This window comes from Phallusia mammillata, chromosome 4 (genome assembly GCF_965637545.1).
Source record: "Phallusia mammillata chromosome 4, kaPhaMamm4.hap1.1, whole genome shotgun sequence".
NCBI classification, from domain to species: Eukaryota; Metazoa; Chordata; class Ascidiacea; order Phlebobranchia; family Ascidiidae; genus Phallusia; species Phallusia mammillata.
The window spans coordinates 17,543,649-17,561,336 of NC_137255.1; the positions used below are offsets into that span (position 1 = coordinate 17,543,649).

Below are 17,688 nucleotides of genomic sequence, written 5' to 3' on the forward strand. Positions count from 1 at the left end.
TCAAAAGTTGTTTCGCTATGTCGTAGTGCTACAGTTAGCAAATAAAAGTAAACCATATATGTTGGATTGGAATTTGTAATCAGCAAACCAAGAAGCGTTTGGCAAAGATAAGGGTTTGTATTATTTGTATATGTATTTCATGTTAATTACCAACATTTTTGTGTCTGACAAAGATTTCGTATTAGTTCCATACTAAGATCAACAAGCTATACTAAAAACATTACTGTTTACCTCATAAACACAACGCCAATTTCCCATGTAAAGTTTTCAGTAAACGGCATTTATTAGTGTTCATTAGGACATTTTAAAGTTCCCCAACGGAATAATGTTTAAACATTATCAAGGCATTTATGTCAGTAGATTTTTTTTACACATTTCATATCAAATGCATAATTCTCAAACCTAACCAAACATTTCGACATGTTAGTTATGCGTTAGTTTTGGTGTTACGAACAAAAGGACGCGCTTTTATTGTGACTTTAGCGCAAAAACCACTATGCGAATCAATACAACAGGAAAAGCCAACTATCGCTAGATGGCAGCACCATTACGTTTGAAGAAACTTCGGGTTTAGCCGCGAGGCGACTGTGAACGTTTTGAGGGTAGGCGAGTCATTGAAACGCGAGAGCAGGCAGTTCAAGCTTAAATGTGAGCCAGACAAAAAGAAACGCGAGGCACCATAAAAGAAGATATCACCACCCCGCACGCTCGTCGCCTCATCGGTCTGAGTGCATAACTACGAAATTTACAATGTGCATATAAATCAAATAGGAATGGAACAAAAGGGTTTAAAATGAAGAATATGGGTCGGTTCGTGAGTTTCTTTTGTTACATCTTAGACTGGCTTCCAGAGGAAACATCGTCAGCCGCCCTGTTAACGTACGCATGGTCGTCCTCTAACTTGTACCTCGACGTGCTGTACTTGTTCTTCGTACGAAGGACGCTGCAGCCAAAGACAGATTGTTAGAAAAGCCTAGGTGGTTTAAAGAAATTGGTACGTCGCATATTTATCTGGGAAACGATCCTAAAATTTGTGATTCACAACGATTTTTTTCAAATGAGTTATATTTTATTTTGAGGTGCAATTAGAATTTAAAAATGGCGAAAAAAATCTAAAAATCTTTTTGCCGTGTACGAACAATTTTATTTTTTCCATCTGCACCAATTCTGGGCTATTTTCTGTATATTTTTTCTTAACTAATTTTTAACGTTGCCCCAAATTTAGTATCTTGCTTAAAGTATTGCTTCAACAAATTTAATTTGTTTGTTACTGATTACAATGTGATGTTTTTACATAATTTCTCAGTGCATCCTTCGCGCAATAACATGATTTACTATTACAAATTATTGCTTATTAAATTGGCGTACAGCCACATACCATTGCGTCATCAGATTTGTATGGTGTGCCGTGAGAAAAATTTCTGATTTCACCTATTTTGTACTTATATACTATTTTTTTAGGGTATGCCGTGCCTTGCAGCCTTTTGTCAGCGGTTCCAAACCGGGATTTTATTTTTTAAGAGTGTTGCCAAGGACCCCTGTCAATTTTCTTCATGCTTTATCTGGAGAGCAAGGGCCAAACACCTTTTTGGTGGTGCGGACCGAAACTAAACTGAGGCCGACCTGAACCCGAAATGATATGCCCCAAACAGTTGTCAAAACACCCCCATTGAGTTAAATATGTGCATTGTGTAGCCAAAATACCCTTTTTGTGCACGGCCCGGTAACAATTCCCCCCGAGGACTGGGTTCGTGCTGTGGACCGTTGTTAGCCGATCTCTGCCGAGTTCATTTCAAAAGGTTGCGAAACACTGAACTAAATAAAGAAAAAAAACTGTTATGCGATGCTTGTGAACTCAACCAACCCATACGAAGGATTGTGGGGTTCAAGACCGGGACTCTTTTGATCGCCCTTCAACTCGGTTAGTTTGAAAGGGTTTCAATTACCAGCAGGGTTCACGTAGATTGAGAAGTATCGTTACAGTCATTGCTCACAATACACAGATGTTGGCCTTTTGTCTGTCAATCAATGACAACGGGCGTTTTCTAGAAACAACAGATTATCCTGGAATGTCTACTTGCTTGATTGTGTGCGGGCGTTGCGCTTTGAAGGCAGCAATAGCTTTCTCTTTATTGAAGTTTACAATTTTTTCTGTTGTTGTTAACTTTTTTCAGTACACGTTTGTTGATACTGTACAACAAAGATGAAACCTAAAATTAACAAATGCGTTCCTATAAAAAGCTTTTTATAATTGTTTTTTTTTTGAACGGGATTGCTATATATTTAAACATTTCGCTTCTAAAAAAGTTTGTTACAAATTTTCCACCTCGTTTCAGACCACTTTAAATACAAACGAGATAAATCGCTTATGCATGTCACAAAAATGTCTCTTATTTCGCAAATCAATTTTTATTCAAATGCGCTTAGTTCTGAAAGATTTTTATACTTATGACGCATGTGGGCTATGCTTGGCATAGGTGACTCACTTCCGTTCTTAACAAATAACGTGTTACTAGCCAAGGCGATATTAACGGTTTAAATTTGATTCAGTTTGCTTTGAAACGTTCGCATATAACTAAAAAGGGACAATCTACAGCAAACCGTAGGATTCCAAAGCATCGCCAAAATAAAGAACGTGTACCATACTAAACAAAATTGCGACCGAAAAATAAGCTAATAGCTAACGTGGCAAACCTTTAGATCGCTGGTGTGCAGCCCGAACTGGATAAATACAAGGTCCATTAGCGTGCAACAACATAAAGCGCCTAGCTCGCTATTTGGGGGATGAGCAAGGACAACACGATCGAGCAAGTAAAACAACAGTTAAGACAAGTTTTCGCACCACAGCTATCACTTTGTACAGTCACGAACAACAGGCACGATCGCGGTACTTGAATTTGCTTTGCGTGGTTTCCGGGCTACGGAAATTTTTCTCCCTATTCTGCCTGTTGTTTCAGGTTGGTATTTAGGTCAAGCAACAGTGCTGCAGAAGCTAGGATAAACACAAAGGCGCCCCCTCGGCTAAACAACATTACAGGTGATTTACAATCCTTTTTCACTTCGAGTTGATTGATGTCTCACGAGTGAAGTCGGATTTGTAACTTTCCTTAGGAGCTTAAAAGTTTCTGTGCCCCAAAACGCCTTTTTAATAAAATTTCTTTTTCTAAAATTTTAACATCTTCCAAACTCAATTTCATGTAACTTGACACCTGGTATTTTTGGGCAATAAATTTAGAGACGCTGTCGATCAAATTAAAGACGGCGCATTTGTTTGACAGATTTTGGGGCACGACTGACTGTCAATTGGCGCACCCTGAAAGCCAATTTTTTTTTACAAAGAATGCCCAAAAAACTATCAACCGGTAGGTTGGGGTCAATTTCCAGTTAAAAAAGGTCAAAAGGCTGAGTTTGGGATGACGACTTTTCCAGCATAATACAACTTACTAGTACTTCTTGACCAGCACGACAAAGACGATGATGAGAATAAGAAGAGCCACACCAAGGATGACTCCTAACACAATGGCGTCCACATTCACACCTTGATTGCTTCCAGCATTACCACCGCCGTTATCCTGAAATTTGGACAAATATTGGGTTAAAACGGGCACAGTTCAGAAAGATATGTGTGAAATAAAATCGATAGCAAAATGTATAGCAATGAATTTCATGGAATATATATATATATACATACAGATATATATATATTTCGTCTAACTGGCACCATCAGTTCCTTATTCAAATAGATTACTCTCAGTTCTTCTAACGTATGTGTTTTGGGAACCTCATAATCAGTAAAGTTTTACATTACTGTTGCGTAAACTGTGCAGGTTTTCTTATTTTGTGTCTCGAGATAAAGTATGGGATGGGCTTTGGCAAATTTTGGTCGTGCATGACGCCAAGATTGTGTTGTGTCCGGTCTGCCCTGTTGCGAGCAAATAACAAAAGACAACTGGGGAATTTGCCACACAAGTTCGACGGACCGAATATTCAAGAAACTGAAAAGCCATTGAAAGCCTTCGGACCTTTTCCTCAATAACTCAATTAGTCTTGAAACGGACGTATTTATCACAGGACGCTGTTGCTTATCAAATGAACCAAATGAACAGTGTTGTATTCACGACAAATCCAATACTTATGTACAGTAACAGGATGCTTAAAGCCTGTTATTCGTCTTTTTTTCCAAGCACAGTATTTTCACAATAATTAAGACGTTGTTATTGTTCTGTTTTTTGTCTTACTAAACCAAAATATTGAATGATTTTTTGCAGGTGTATCTTAGTAGTAGAGCAGTTTGACTGCAGAAATTGCAAAGTAAATTCAACACGTTTTAAAAGCATAGTTAATAATTATTGAACCTTCCTAAAAGCCAGTAATTTTTGCAGCACTGGGCTTTAATAGAAATAAAAAAACGTACCGTTGACATGGCCGATACCGGTGCGGCAGTAGGTGGCATATCGCTACACATTTTGCCGTCGGAGCCTAGAACTCTTCCCGCCCGACATGAGCACGTTAGGCTTCCCATCGTGTTCGTACATTCGTCATCGCAACCGCCATTGTCGGTCATACATTCATTTACGTCTATGAATAGTCGAGTTAGAGATTCAACGTCAAGTAAACTGGTAAAACCAACCAATTCAACCCTTACTTACCCCAAAAATGTGTGTCATTTTTTGTTTTATTGTGTGAATTCAGTGTTCAAATTTGGAGTGTAATTAAAACGACATTAAAGTGTCAACTTGCTTACCGATACACTGTGGTGCCGAAGAGCTGAATGCGTTTCCGTTGCAAGTTATCTCAGCTTCGCCGGAAATTTCGAATCCCATGTAACAATAATATGCGACAACGTTGTCACCACACCTTTTCCACGCTCCGTTCGATATATCAGTAGGTCTGCCACAACTCCCAACTAAAAGCAAAAAGTTTAATGTTACCACATGAAAACATTTTTTAGCGTAGTTTGAAACTTTGAACGTACATGAATAAATTTTGAACATATTGTAATAGAATGTTTTTCGTTGCATTAACGTTCTTACTAAAGACAAGTGAATCTCAATCTTTTTGGGTCGCCTCCCTAAACATTGTTTATTTAATCTTACACCCCCTGAATAAATATCAATCAAAAAGCGCTATTTACTTTAAATAAATAATGTTCACTTTAACACCGATAAGTCCAAACAAATAAAAAATATACACCCAACAATAACACAACTGGATACCCATCTCAGAGTAATGATGTATTTACTTCAGTTTAATTTCAAAACAAAGGTTGGGAATCAGACCGTGTTACGCCCCACTTTAGGGGGTATAGTGAACCACTGTTGTGATTACAGGGGGTGGGGAATTTATATTTATAGGATAACGCACAGAATAGTATAGAGAAACTAAAAAGTCTATTTCTTTACCATTAGGATCCTCCCTCCATTGGCTGAGGTCTAGCTCTGGAATGTCGCTGCAAGAAACAAAATCAGCGGGAAAGGTAGCTCCGCGGAAAGGGTCGGTTTGCACGCGATCCAGCCCGGAGTTGTCACAAATTACCCGAGCCATCCCGACTCGGTCCAAAGCAGTCACCTGTAAATATTGTCTGACCATTTTACCAGCTAACAGGACAAATCAAAGAAAAAAGATCGCAAAGCCCTAAGTGACGATTTTGTTCATTGTATATTTAAAATTTTGTTCATGTGTGGTTAGGGAAAACACAAAACTGTTAACAGAAATGCAATTCGTTTCAGTTTACAGCTGTTTAAGTAATTTGCGTACTTGTGCAGGTGTAAAAATTCCTGGATTTTGGTAATAGAATCTATCTCCGTCTCTCAAAAACTTGAACTGCCTTGCCATGAGACAGGTAAAAATGGGCCCGGCTCTTCCACCGGCAAGGAGATCTTCAGCCAAACCTGCCAGCCATAAGTCGATGTTTCTGCAAAAACAAATTGCTACTTTTCCGGTGGTCACCAGATGTCCATAGCACAATGGGTGGGAAACCTATAGTTTTGTGGTATATATGAAACTGAAAACGTTTTAACCCTATTTTAAAACCATGAAAGCGCCACCGACTGTTCATAATAATGTTTCGAGAGGTTATTGCATTTTTGTCGCAAATTGCACGTTGCAAGTTACCGCCAATCACCGGGTGTTCTTAAAGATTGATCCTTAGTAATGTCATGCGTGTAAGGACTTAAATAATAAACCAGCAACACGGCAAACCACCTGCCTGATATAGGGAATACCCCCTATCTATTTTAGGGGTTTTTAGTTCTCTTTTTTGCGTAATTTGTTATTATACTGGAGACGACAAGATAACACGCTTATCGGACGGTCGATACAATGTTGAGGCGGGGAGGGGCCTCTACAACAACAACAAAAAATAAAATAAACCAGCAACACGGTATATACCCTGGGTGACCATATAGATCCTGGAGTCTCTGTCTAATCGTTGCATTGCTGATCTCGCCGGCCAGATCATCAAATGTATCAGCCCTTGACATGCCACAGTTTTCTCTCCAGTCGTTGTACAGAGGCAGTCCGTGGTCCCTTCCGCGCTGTAGGTTCAGCGACGCCAAATCAAGTGCCACCTGTATAGCGTTTATTTCAAATTTAATGCAAAATCGCAATAAACGTTGGAGAATGAATTGTTCTAAATTCATTGGTTTTTGACTTAAAAACTTTTGCCTCGATAACCCATTATAATTGCTTTGGCTTTGAATGTGTTGCAGTGGTGCGCAAAATTAATAAGCACTACCGGCACTATTACGTTAATGGCACAAGCTGCAATACACATGTGCCTCTGAATTAAAGCCACAATATAATTAAAGATAAATTAACTTGTATTGTTAAATAGGGATAGTTCGTTTTGCGTCTAAGGGTATAAATGACATAACCAACCTGGTTTTGAAGGGCAAACAGTTTGTCGCGCAGTTCTTCGTGCATCATCTGTGTCTGCGTTATTAGCTTGGCGTTCCCCCCCAGCAAACCTGCAAAACGCAAAAATAACATCTGACGTGTAAAGCAACAAACAACTCGGGAGTTTCTGACCAAAGAAGAGATTAGGCAAACAAACTGAGCAACTGCGGTGAGGCAAACAAACTTAGCAACTGAGCAAATACGTAGAATTTTGTAGGTTTTCAGAGTAAGTGCGGTAAAAGGGAGTTAACGTTAGCAACAAATCATCGTTCCCATTCAACAAATTTGCCGTTTCACAATTTCACGAAGGAAATTATCTGCTCAAAATCAATACAGCTGTACAAAAAGAGTTACTTTTCTAAGCATGCTTACAAACACAAAACTGAAATTTGATAAAGTGACACTGCGGCCCGTTTTGGAGCTTCACAGCCCAATCGCCTCTACGTAAAGTTGGTAATATAACTTACAGCGATTTTTTGACACATCTTGAAAGTGGGTTTAAGCATAATATATGTTGAATTTGTTTGTGCTATATTTACATGACAAATATCAATTTAAAGCGTTGAAACTCACACAAGATTAAGAGAAAAAATATTTTTTACCTCTAATAATTGGATCGGTTCCTCCCTGGCGGATAAGCCTCCAAGCAGTAAAGAAGGCTTGGTGAAGGAGAATCGTTGGATAATCAGGATGATTTTCAAAGTTCTCACCAAGGCGTCGGAATTCCGGCCAGATGGTGGCGTGTCCGAAGCGGAAAGCTGCTGTCGCGAATACATTTGAAACCGTAGGGTTAATGTCAGGATCATAACTGGTGTAGTCTCCCATCTGCCTCATTCCCTCTGGGCCGATAATTTTCGGGACGTATTCCCTGGAAAAATAAAAATCATTTTTGCACAGACCGTTTCAATACAGGACAATTTAAATTTAGTAGTGTCCAGAAACGGTAGCAGACCTCTTCAGTAACTCTTAAAAAGTAAACCAATAGAATTTAGAAAACGACGTTTACGACTTACTTCCAATTTACTACTTGGTGGTAAGCCCCTACAATCTTTCTTGCTTCTTGGTAGATTGTTTCTCCGCTCCAATGGGAGTTCATTTCCTTCAATCTTCGTGCAATTCGGTTGTGTTCTCGAACCCACAAAGTGTGGATTGTGGAAAGGGTGAGATGTTCGCTTACTCTGAGTGCAATAAACAGGGATGTTGAATGACATTACAAATGCCAAGTTCTATTGCCAAAGGACTTGAAACAGGTGGACATGTTTAAATCGATAATAATCCAAACTGCGTGCGCTACAATACGCATCGACGAATGATGTATGATCGGTATGTAACGTTTACAAATACAGAAAGCGTGCTTTACCGGCCATCACCAGCATGGAAACATGGAATCTGTTCTCCGGTTGCGTCGAATTGGTCTTGTACGCACGGGTTACTCGGGTTGAACGGCAGAAATTCACGGTTGCCTGTCAACAGAAACCCATAGTACAAAAACAAACATAAAAACGAAAAGAAATATCCTCAAGACGGGTATTGGTGTCATCCCTTTAAAATATCTTTTAGTCACGAGTTTCAAAATATTTTGCTATACTGCAGGAAAATGGAAAGAAAACGTTACAAACAGTTGTTTAAAAAGTAGTTAAGCTAGGTGGCTCCAAGTCCGCAAATTAAGGGGTTGCAACGTAATGAGTGGTGATGCCAAAACATTTGAACCTTCACAATCTAAACGCCGCCAACAAAGCCTATGATTAACCATCATTTTCTCGGCAAATTCCTATTTTGCGGTTCAGTAATTCACGTTTTTGTGTTAGAATGTTTAAAGGCTCGAAAAGGTTGGCAGCAAGCTTCTCCTAAAGATACCACGGTCTGACCAATCCTATACAGCAGGGGTGGGCAACCTGCGGCCCGCGGGCCGCATGCGGCCCTTCATTAAAGGTTGTGCGGCCCGCAGAGACGCTTGGATTTCAAAAGTACTGGCAAACGAGTCCAATTATTACATATTTTTGAGCTGATTAATGCGCCTGATGCTAGTTTTCTGCGATCTGGCACAATGTGGTTAGAATCAAATACGAATTATACTTGTAGTTAAGCATATTTGGTAAGAAACAAAGCAAAATCACTTTGTGCTATGCACATGTGCGGCCCGCGATCCAATTTTGACATTTATAATTGGCCCTACAGTAAAAAAGGTTGCCCACCCCTGCTATACAGTTACCATTTATCGACATTGACGAAAGTCGAACTACAAAAATAGAGTCGATAGATATTTGAATGCATACCGATTTTAAAGACCCCCACAAAAATCATCAATCAGCCACTGGAAAATACTTGCTCGTTTTGACAATTAAATTCGAATTGACCAACGCTCGTACTTTAAAAATGTAAACCTTACACCAACATCGATGACTAACCTGTGTCAGTAAAACGATCGTTCGTCCTCATCAGACCATCCTGTGTGGTGAGGTTGCGAAGAGCACGGGCGAGTGCATGCGAACTGCCGTAAACCTTTGTAGTAAATGTAAAGTAACATACGATTCTATAGCAGAAGGCGTGGAGTTTTGAGGAGAGTAAACGAAGAGACACGTAATTTCGGAGTCTAAGCAGAGAATAAACAAAAATGGTACAGAGGAAATTTCCCTACATGAAGATGGGGCAAACTTTGCAATCTTCTTGTATTTATGGAAGCCTGATACACATCACCAGACAAATGCCTATATTTAAAATTTATAGGCTAATAACACTGAATATTAGAAAATTTCAACTTTAGAAAAACGCAAAAATTAAAGTTGATCGAAACACATCAAGAGAATTTATTTGTGAAACAAATTAGAGTATAATATCATTAGTGATTGGTTGTCTTTCGAGTAACTAAATTTCGTGCTGTGACGCAAGCATGCAGGAATTTCCCAATTGTTTTGCAAACTGTCAAACGCTTTGGGTTGTGATAAACTAAGCAAACTATACAAGTTCATGAGAAACGGACTAAACTTGAACTTGAAGCGAGTTCATGAACTTACTGTGCTTGCGTCGACGTGCGCAGTTACAGCGTTGATTTGTTCTCGTGGCTGCACTCGGTGAAAGAGGGCCGATGTGTCTCCGGTGGCACAGACCGCCGCCGACCGAAAGAACGGAATGCATCTTGCTGTATCCAGACTTATCCTGGGATCGTCTTCTGGAACCTGAACAATGCAACGATCAACTATTTTGCCTGCAACAACTACTTGGGTAAAGTTAAAAAACTAGTACAAGTACGCTTGTTGTCGGCTGTGTAGGTATTCTAAACCACAGGGACCAAACACCGTGAAGGAAAGACAAAGGAAGACAAAATGCAGCGATGACGTTTAGTTTCACATGTCGTAGCAACATAACTCATAATGAACATGACTATACAGTAAGTAAATGTTATTGGGGACAATTGTGTACAGATCGAGGGTCTTTTGATTATATCTTTCACGACAAGAAACAAGTAAGTGAAATATTATTGTTTTTTGAATTCCATGTTTTTGTATAAAAGTTCACCACTGCCCCAACATTCAATAAAGGTTGAACTGACAACGATAGTTTGATTTTATTCTCCCTGTTGCTAAAATCCCGTGTCTACAATTATGCTGTCTTCATTAAATGCAATTCGCGCGAATAAAGTTAAAAATCTATTTCAAATAAGAAGACAAATGGTTTGACGTGAAAAATGACGTATAGTCAACACGCAAGCACCGCCACTGATCTCGCATGACGTACATGAAAAAAATGTACGATAAACCCACTTCGCCCTTTTGAGCTTAGTATAATGGATCTTCCGATAAGTTCAACTCTATTCAAGGGACCTTTTTTCAAGGAATTGACAATCCAAAGCGCAGGAAATAAATCGGATGACCCGTCGATAAGATCACATCCAAGTGTGGTGAGATTTAGTATTCATTGTTCGGTAGCAATCTATTTCCCTATAGTTACGGGCCGACAGGGCAAACATAACGTAAAAGAAGACGACCATTGTTGGCGTTGTTAGCCGACGAAAAATGGGAAATACCTCACGTCTTGCTGGCGTGTCCTAACAACGAAAGCACTGGTTTACACAAAGCCTAAAATTATTAACGCATTCCGTTTTATACTTGTTGACCTTGCGTCCATTGTTAATAAACATCAATAAGAGCTGCTATAGAAAAATTGGTGGAGTTGTTTTAATGTGCTACCAAGGACAAAAGAACTTTGGAGTGATGACAGGCGTAATATTTTTGCACAAATTATTTTTGTAAAGTTTTGTCCTTCTAAAGTCTAAACCCATCATGAATTTATAGTTTTTAAAGATGTTCTTGTATTTCATATCAAACGCACGTTTTTCGCATATGATTCTCAAAAACTTAGGGCATTGCTTTCGATTTTAAAACAGACACTGCAGTTCCAGTTAATTTGTGAAATCCCCGCGTTTGTAAGCATTTGCGTTTGTGTGTGCGTGTAGATGGCAAATAAATCAGGGAAAGCTAAATAATTTTACTCGACTTAAATACAGTTTAAAAACTTTTTTGTTTAGCACTTTATCAATTATGTTGAAAGAATTCTTGTAAATTTTCTTTTGCACAAAACTTAAGTACAATAGGACAACAAATATCTTGAAAAACTAAATTACACAAGGTAAACAAACATTCTTCGGTGTCAAACATCGCGCGCCAGCCGTGCAAAAACAAATTTCCCCAAAATCTATATTTAAATGGGGTGGGTTCGGGTTTTTCCTAACTGGGTCAAAGAATTTTTGAATCTTGCGCAACCTGGGCTTCGCCAACAACAATCCCGACTTCAGTGACGTACAGTTACCCGCCAATCTCATTTTCCAACCCATTCTTTTTTCAACCTGTTTTGTTTTCATGTTTCGGTTGCCAACAAGATTCAAGAAACGCATTCGGCCATTAAGGGTGTCTGGTTCTGCAGGTGCAACAAACTGTGACGAGTTGAACTTAGCCGACTGGATTTTTTTACGGTGCAAACAAAATTTGAACCTTAGAGTTTGGCCAAGGATCAAAATGCACCCGGCCAACCTTTTCGAAGTCTACGGTGATTTTATGGTTCATGACCGCCACTTTACATGCCCCCTCCCATTATAATTTCGAAGCCGTGTCTTTACAAAAAAATCTTAAAGGATAGTTTTTCTGGCCCAAAATCCCATTCACAATTCTTGCCCAAGTCAAGCGTGTTAAAAAGTGCATTGTATGTGTTGATTTCGAATTCAGTTGGGTTGATAAAAGGTACACTTTGAAATTTTAAGGTCTTTAATTGTAAAACCAATAACATCCAAGGTTAAAACCGAACCAGTCAGTTTTCGATAAAGAAATATATATGTGCCTCAATGGAATCATCAGTTCCATTGGTTTAACGATTTAATAAGTATAAAAGGTAACAGCGATCGCCAGTTCAAGTAATGGTTTTGATCAGTGGTGGGATTCAGCCGGTTCGCACCGGTTCTATACAACCACGAAATTTTATGAGATCAGCGGACCGGTTAGCACTACTGGTTACCGTCAATGGACTTTTTGTAACAGAACCGGCTGAAAAATACGACGTTTGTGATAGAGCCAGCTGACAAAAAATTTTAATCCCACCACTGGTTTTGATCCATTACTAAAACTGTTGATTTGGTCTGTACCATGGGTTGGAATTATAGAGCTAAAAACGGACCTGTGATACGGGCCAGTAATATTTAAAGTCAAAAGCGTTAGATCATTTTTCAACACACATACCTGCATAGGATAGCAAGGTGATTGGTTCATGCACGTTGTCTTGCAGTCCGTCATTCCCTGAAAGGTGGAAGTGCTCAAACTTTGCGGGGTGAAATCGATGTCGTGGTCAATATACTGACCCCAAACCACAAGCAAGTGCGAATAATCGGGATCACCTGATAAATATTTAATTTGGTAGTTATAATTAAAAAAAAGGCCTTTATAAAGTTTTATTATATTTTACACAAATAAACAATTCATCAAATTTGCGCTGTTATCCTATCCCTACATTATATTGATCTCACCGTCAACTCTGATTGTTTTACAAGTTAATGAAAAAATAGACATTACTGTTCTGTGGATGAGCCAAAGCGTAAACCAACACAACTTAATCCAAAATTTGCTACATGTCGGCATGGCAATTTTGGTGATGTATTGTGAAGGGATCAGGTTTAGCGCGTCATTGACGCGTTTGCCTAATTTTGACAGAAGTTAAGTGCCGAAAACTATGGCATAGAGAATTGTGTAATGCCGTGAACCAAAAAGGTTTTATACAGTGGGTTATTTACACTTACATACAATTCAATAGGCGTCTATTCTACAAGCATAAGACAATGAAATCCTATGATGTAGAAAATGTGTAAAATATTTTATTACGAAAAAACATGAGGTAAATAATAAATGCCTCGCACCTGTTACGTCAGCATTTGACGTACGCATGATGTCATTTGACACCTTCCGTACGATGGGTAACGTGAATCCGTTGTAGGTTCGGTCAGGATCCCAACCGATTGGTGTGCTGAAGTCGTTTTCGTATTTTGCAGGAATCCACCTGACAAATGGGTTGTTTGAGGCGCCCCAGTGGGGGTTTGCTCTGTTGTTGCACTCACCAGAGATAGTCCTGTAGTACCGAAGGGAAACACTTTGATTGTACATTAAAACATGAAACAGACAAGCCAATGTACATATATGTCATTCTCGAGATGTGTCGAAACGTTATATTTTTTAAACGTATATTGACTTGACTTTTTTTCAAAAAAAACGTGAATTGTGTACTTAACACTGTAACAGTTTGTTAAAAAAACCTTAAATCACCCGGTGCGTTTCAATGCCCAAATGGTTGCGTAAGATTAGAAAGAAGTAGTTGAGAAAGTATAAACACAATGTTAGACGAAATAAAACCGAAATAAATTACCTGTATTTGTTTGCAAGGCAGGTATCCGGGCAATTTGGCGGCTTCCTATTGGCAATGCAACCTGAAAACTCGGCCAAAGCTTGCAACGTAGCACCTGATAATTCATCAGTCGCATTCACTCGTCTTTTGGACCTGGAAAAATTGTTTGCCAAGTTTAGGTGATGTTTGATGTAGTCGGTAATATATAACGTTTAAAAGATACAAGTTTAAAACACGCCTCGGCAAAGCACATACTCTGGGACAGGCATGCGTTTTTCGTCTCTTTCATCAGTGCCGTATCGAAAATAGTAGGGGTTCATTCAAAAGTATCAGGCGTGTGTAACAAGACAAACAATACGAGGTTAAACGTTGGAGATTTTAATTGTATCGCGGAAAAGGTGGCGATTTGATTCCTGGGACTTTTTAATGTAATAAGGGTTAATGGACTTGCCCTCGCTCCTATCAAATTCTGTCCGATACGTTTCCGCCGCAACAAGTCGGGTTCCCAAAATGACACATAAATCAACTGTTTTAAACGGGGTGAAATTTATTTTCTTCTAAACGTAAAGATTAAATCTCCCGGAATGTTATTCAACTGTACAACGTTTAGTTTAAACCAGAGTTAGCCGTTGTAACTAAGTCACTTTTCGGTAGCTTGAGCTCCGAAAGGTTAGGTTGAAAACTGATGTTTTCTGAAGGGACCTTTTCGACAAATATAGATTTTCAACTAATAGTCCGGAACGCGACTTAACCCCATTATTTCAACGCGAAAATCGGAAAAGTCTGAGATCAAATAGAGCAGCACCCTTATTTACTCAGCAGCAAATTTGCAATAAATCAGAGGTGTGTATATCAACGCAGATATAATTGCACTATAGACATTCATTGGCGCCTAACGATTGACCGGCCCATGTTTTTGTTGGGTATTTTTCACTCAATATGGGAGAAAGGTGGGAACGTGGATAGATGTGAACGAAATGTAGGTGTGGAGCGGATAAATTTGCTTTGTCAGTCACGTAGCCTACAGCGCTTTAGATAACATTGAACTGACGAAATCTTGTGTTTGGATCTCTGTGACCAGAGTAATTCACTTATATCTTCTCTCTCGTAAAACCTTTTTACCATGAGGTTAACGGGCATAAAGCTCGATTAAGCCGGGTATAAACGGTTGATTAATAACGCCAATGCTTTGTATGTTACCTTGAGTGAGAGTGATCAAGCTCGTCCTGAATAATATCAAGGGCGTGACCAAATACGTCACCGGCTTGAGCGAGTCTAGCAGATTCTTCGCACGGTGGACGTTTAAAAAACTGGAACAAGGTATCCGGACGATTCCACAATTCCTTCAAAACCAAGGCACCAAATTATACGTCAGATTTTAACTGTAAACTTAATTTAAGTCCGTCGCAAAAATAAAAAAAAGTTAACTTGATTGAGAAACGGTAAATTTTGTCCTGACGCTAAAACGTGCATTTAACGTTCGTACTTACAGGTGATTCCCATTTCTTTCCAGTGCGTGTGTGAGCTCTTCGAACTTGCTGCCTGGCCAAGTGCATAGCGCGCTTTGCGAATTGGTCTCCAGCGAGTTCTGTAACATTACTAGAGCTTGAAACCTGCTATCGAATATCTTGGTAGGCGTACTGTGAGCCAATGACAGAAAATGACTTACCACAAAATTATTTGTTGAAATTAATAGTTTGGATTACACACACAAAAAAAACGATGCTTTATATTACACAGAAAACAATAAATTTTAAGAGAATTAATTTTTGGGCACGTAACTACAATTAGTCATAGATTATCTTTAGTCAATTACCCACATGTCTAAGACCTTACCTTCGGAATCGGAATTTACTGCACAACAGACAAGTGCCATGTAGGCAAAAGATAAAACAGTAAGTGCGAGTTTCCCCATCGCATATCACTGAAGCAATCTACCTGCGAAAACTTTTCTGTCAGAGTAATCGCTTTTGCCGCAATCCTAGTGAAAAAATAAGATCAAACTTAATGCCTGACGCTTTGTAGTTTTCTTCACACGTCTAAAGCATCGTACCGGCAAATGAACCGCCATTTAAAGTTAAAAATGTATGTTTTTTAGTAAATAACGAACGTAAGTTAAACACGTGTGGTGACAAGCTCAGGTTTTTTTTAAGGTTTGGTTTGGGTGACCGCTAAGTAGTTTTAAGAAACCGCAAGTGTTTCATTTAAATACCAAAAAATAGCCATATTTGCAAAAAATAGCCATAAGTCCAACGGTCCCCCAAAACACCTTAAAAAAACACTGGACAAGCTAATTGTCCACACGAGATAATACTATAGGCTTCGTTAATAGCGACGTGTTGAAGTTTTCTTGTCAAAGTCTTCTTCAACACTGATAGAACCCGTACATGCTCTGCTATATATATAGTGTGTCCTAAACCCGGCGTTTTTTTCTTCTCTAGAATGCACACCAATTGTCGGCTTTTGCCATGGTTTACCCAGGCAACTAGCCACTGCGAATCCTTACATAGAGTGCGTTGAAATCAGTAGAAAACGCCCAGGGCTTTCAGTAAGTTTTCCGATCCACAGGCCCTAAACAAAGGAACCCCGGTTTTTGTTCCACGTGATCAATTATGGTAAAAAATGTAGAAAAACGATACTACCCTCGTCCCGCCCAGGATCCTAAGTTAGAGGCATTCATAATAGGGGTGTTACGACTGCGTCGTTTCGACCCAATGTTAAATAAAGAAACGCGGGTTTGTGTGGATTTTGTAAACACCAAATAGATTTTTATGCCCCTACTGGTCCTGATAGAAGACCTGCTTATATTTTAATTCTGTTACTTTCCATGAATATTAAATTCATCTGTACGACTTTATTGACAAACTTTGACCTTAAATAATAAATTCATCTTTACGCTTTATTGACAAACTTGCATGATCCAAGCACTTTGACGTTAAAACTGTGAGAAAATGTTTAAGCAACACTGTTAAATTATTATTCTTTCAAAACATTTTTTCTGTCCGCCGTTGATTTCTATTCATGACCAAAGTTTTGATTTATTGGAAAAAAGAACTTGACGGGTCAACGGCGTAGCCTACCCTGCGTGTCAGGTAGTAATTTATCTCGGACAGTAGCCCACTTCTTTACATCGGTCGCGTGCTCTTCTATAATAAGATATCGTGACAAGATTTCCATACTGGGTGTAGCTGCGACGTACAGGGAAGGGTTACGTGGGTTGTTTGCTCACATTCCAGTGACAACCGTGGTGAAATTCACGCACAAACAATTACACAGATTCAAGCGGGCGTGAGATTCGAAGGACGAGTAGCGCCATCCCTACACTACAACTAAGGCAACAATCATTTCACTTGCTTCCTGTCCCAGCAACAACAAGTCACCAGGGGTAGTTGTTTGCCTTCTGATATGAAAACAGATTTTAATCTGAAAAACGCTTCCACATTAAGACGTTGTGACAGCAATTACGACAATTATTTAGAGCCACAACACAGAAGGGGATTTTTATCATTAGCTCACCGAGAAAGCCGCAATAAAATTTTCCTACACCGACAAAACCAAAAACCTTGAAACTAAATGACTTATTTTAATTGAAGTCTGGATGACTATATCCAAAAGTTAAACCTATATTAACTTGGACCAATCGAATATGTTTGACATAGCCTATACGGAAAAGGACTGTTACAATTCGTTTTTATAAATACATACTTTCCTACTTTCAAGCAGGATCCTCGAGAAAGAAAAAATATGGTGTTGCAAGTGAATTTTTGGGCCCCGTTGTGAACTTCTGTCGGTTTAAGAACCTTACCAAATTGATCTAAAGAAGTAAATAGCTTAGTTACAAAGCTGTGACCAAATCAAATACGTGTAACAAATGCCATTACAGAGCTGTGACACACAGTAAACTAAGAATTG

At 39.1% G+C, this 17,688-nt stretch overlaps 1 protein-coding gene across 1 annotated transcript; it reads right to left on the minus strand.

Annotated features, from left to right (window-relative positions):
- Positions 1–4: 4 nt before the first annotated feature.
- LOC145224441 (thyroid peroxidase-like) lies at positions 5–17,585 on the minus strand. The gene is made up of 20 exons (XM_080090929.1): positions 17,482–17,585; positions 15,613–15,757; positions 15,267–15,364; positions 14,977–15,119; positions 13,798–13,929; positions 13,295–13,503; positions 12,624–12,778; positions 9,912–10,073; positions 9,306–9,399; positions 8,258–8,360; positions 7,911–8,075; positions 7,500–7,765; positions 6,880–6,968; positions 6,391–6,569; positions 5,758–5,914; positions 5,403–5,568; positions 4,745–4,906; positions 4,415–4,578; positions 3,445–3,572; positions 5–943 (listed from the first exon to the last, which is right to left on the minus strand). The coding sequence occupies exons 2-20, from the start codon at positions 15,689–15,691 to the stop codon at positions 829–831; spliced, it is 2,766 nt and encodes a 921-aa protein (XP_079947055.1). The 5' UTR covers positions 15,692–15,757; positions 17,482–17,585; the 3' UTR covers positions 5–828.
- Positions 17,586–17,688: the final 103 nt, after the last annotated feature.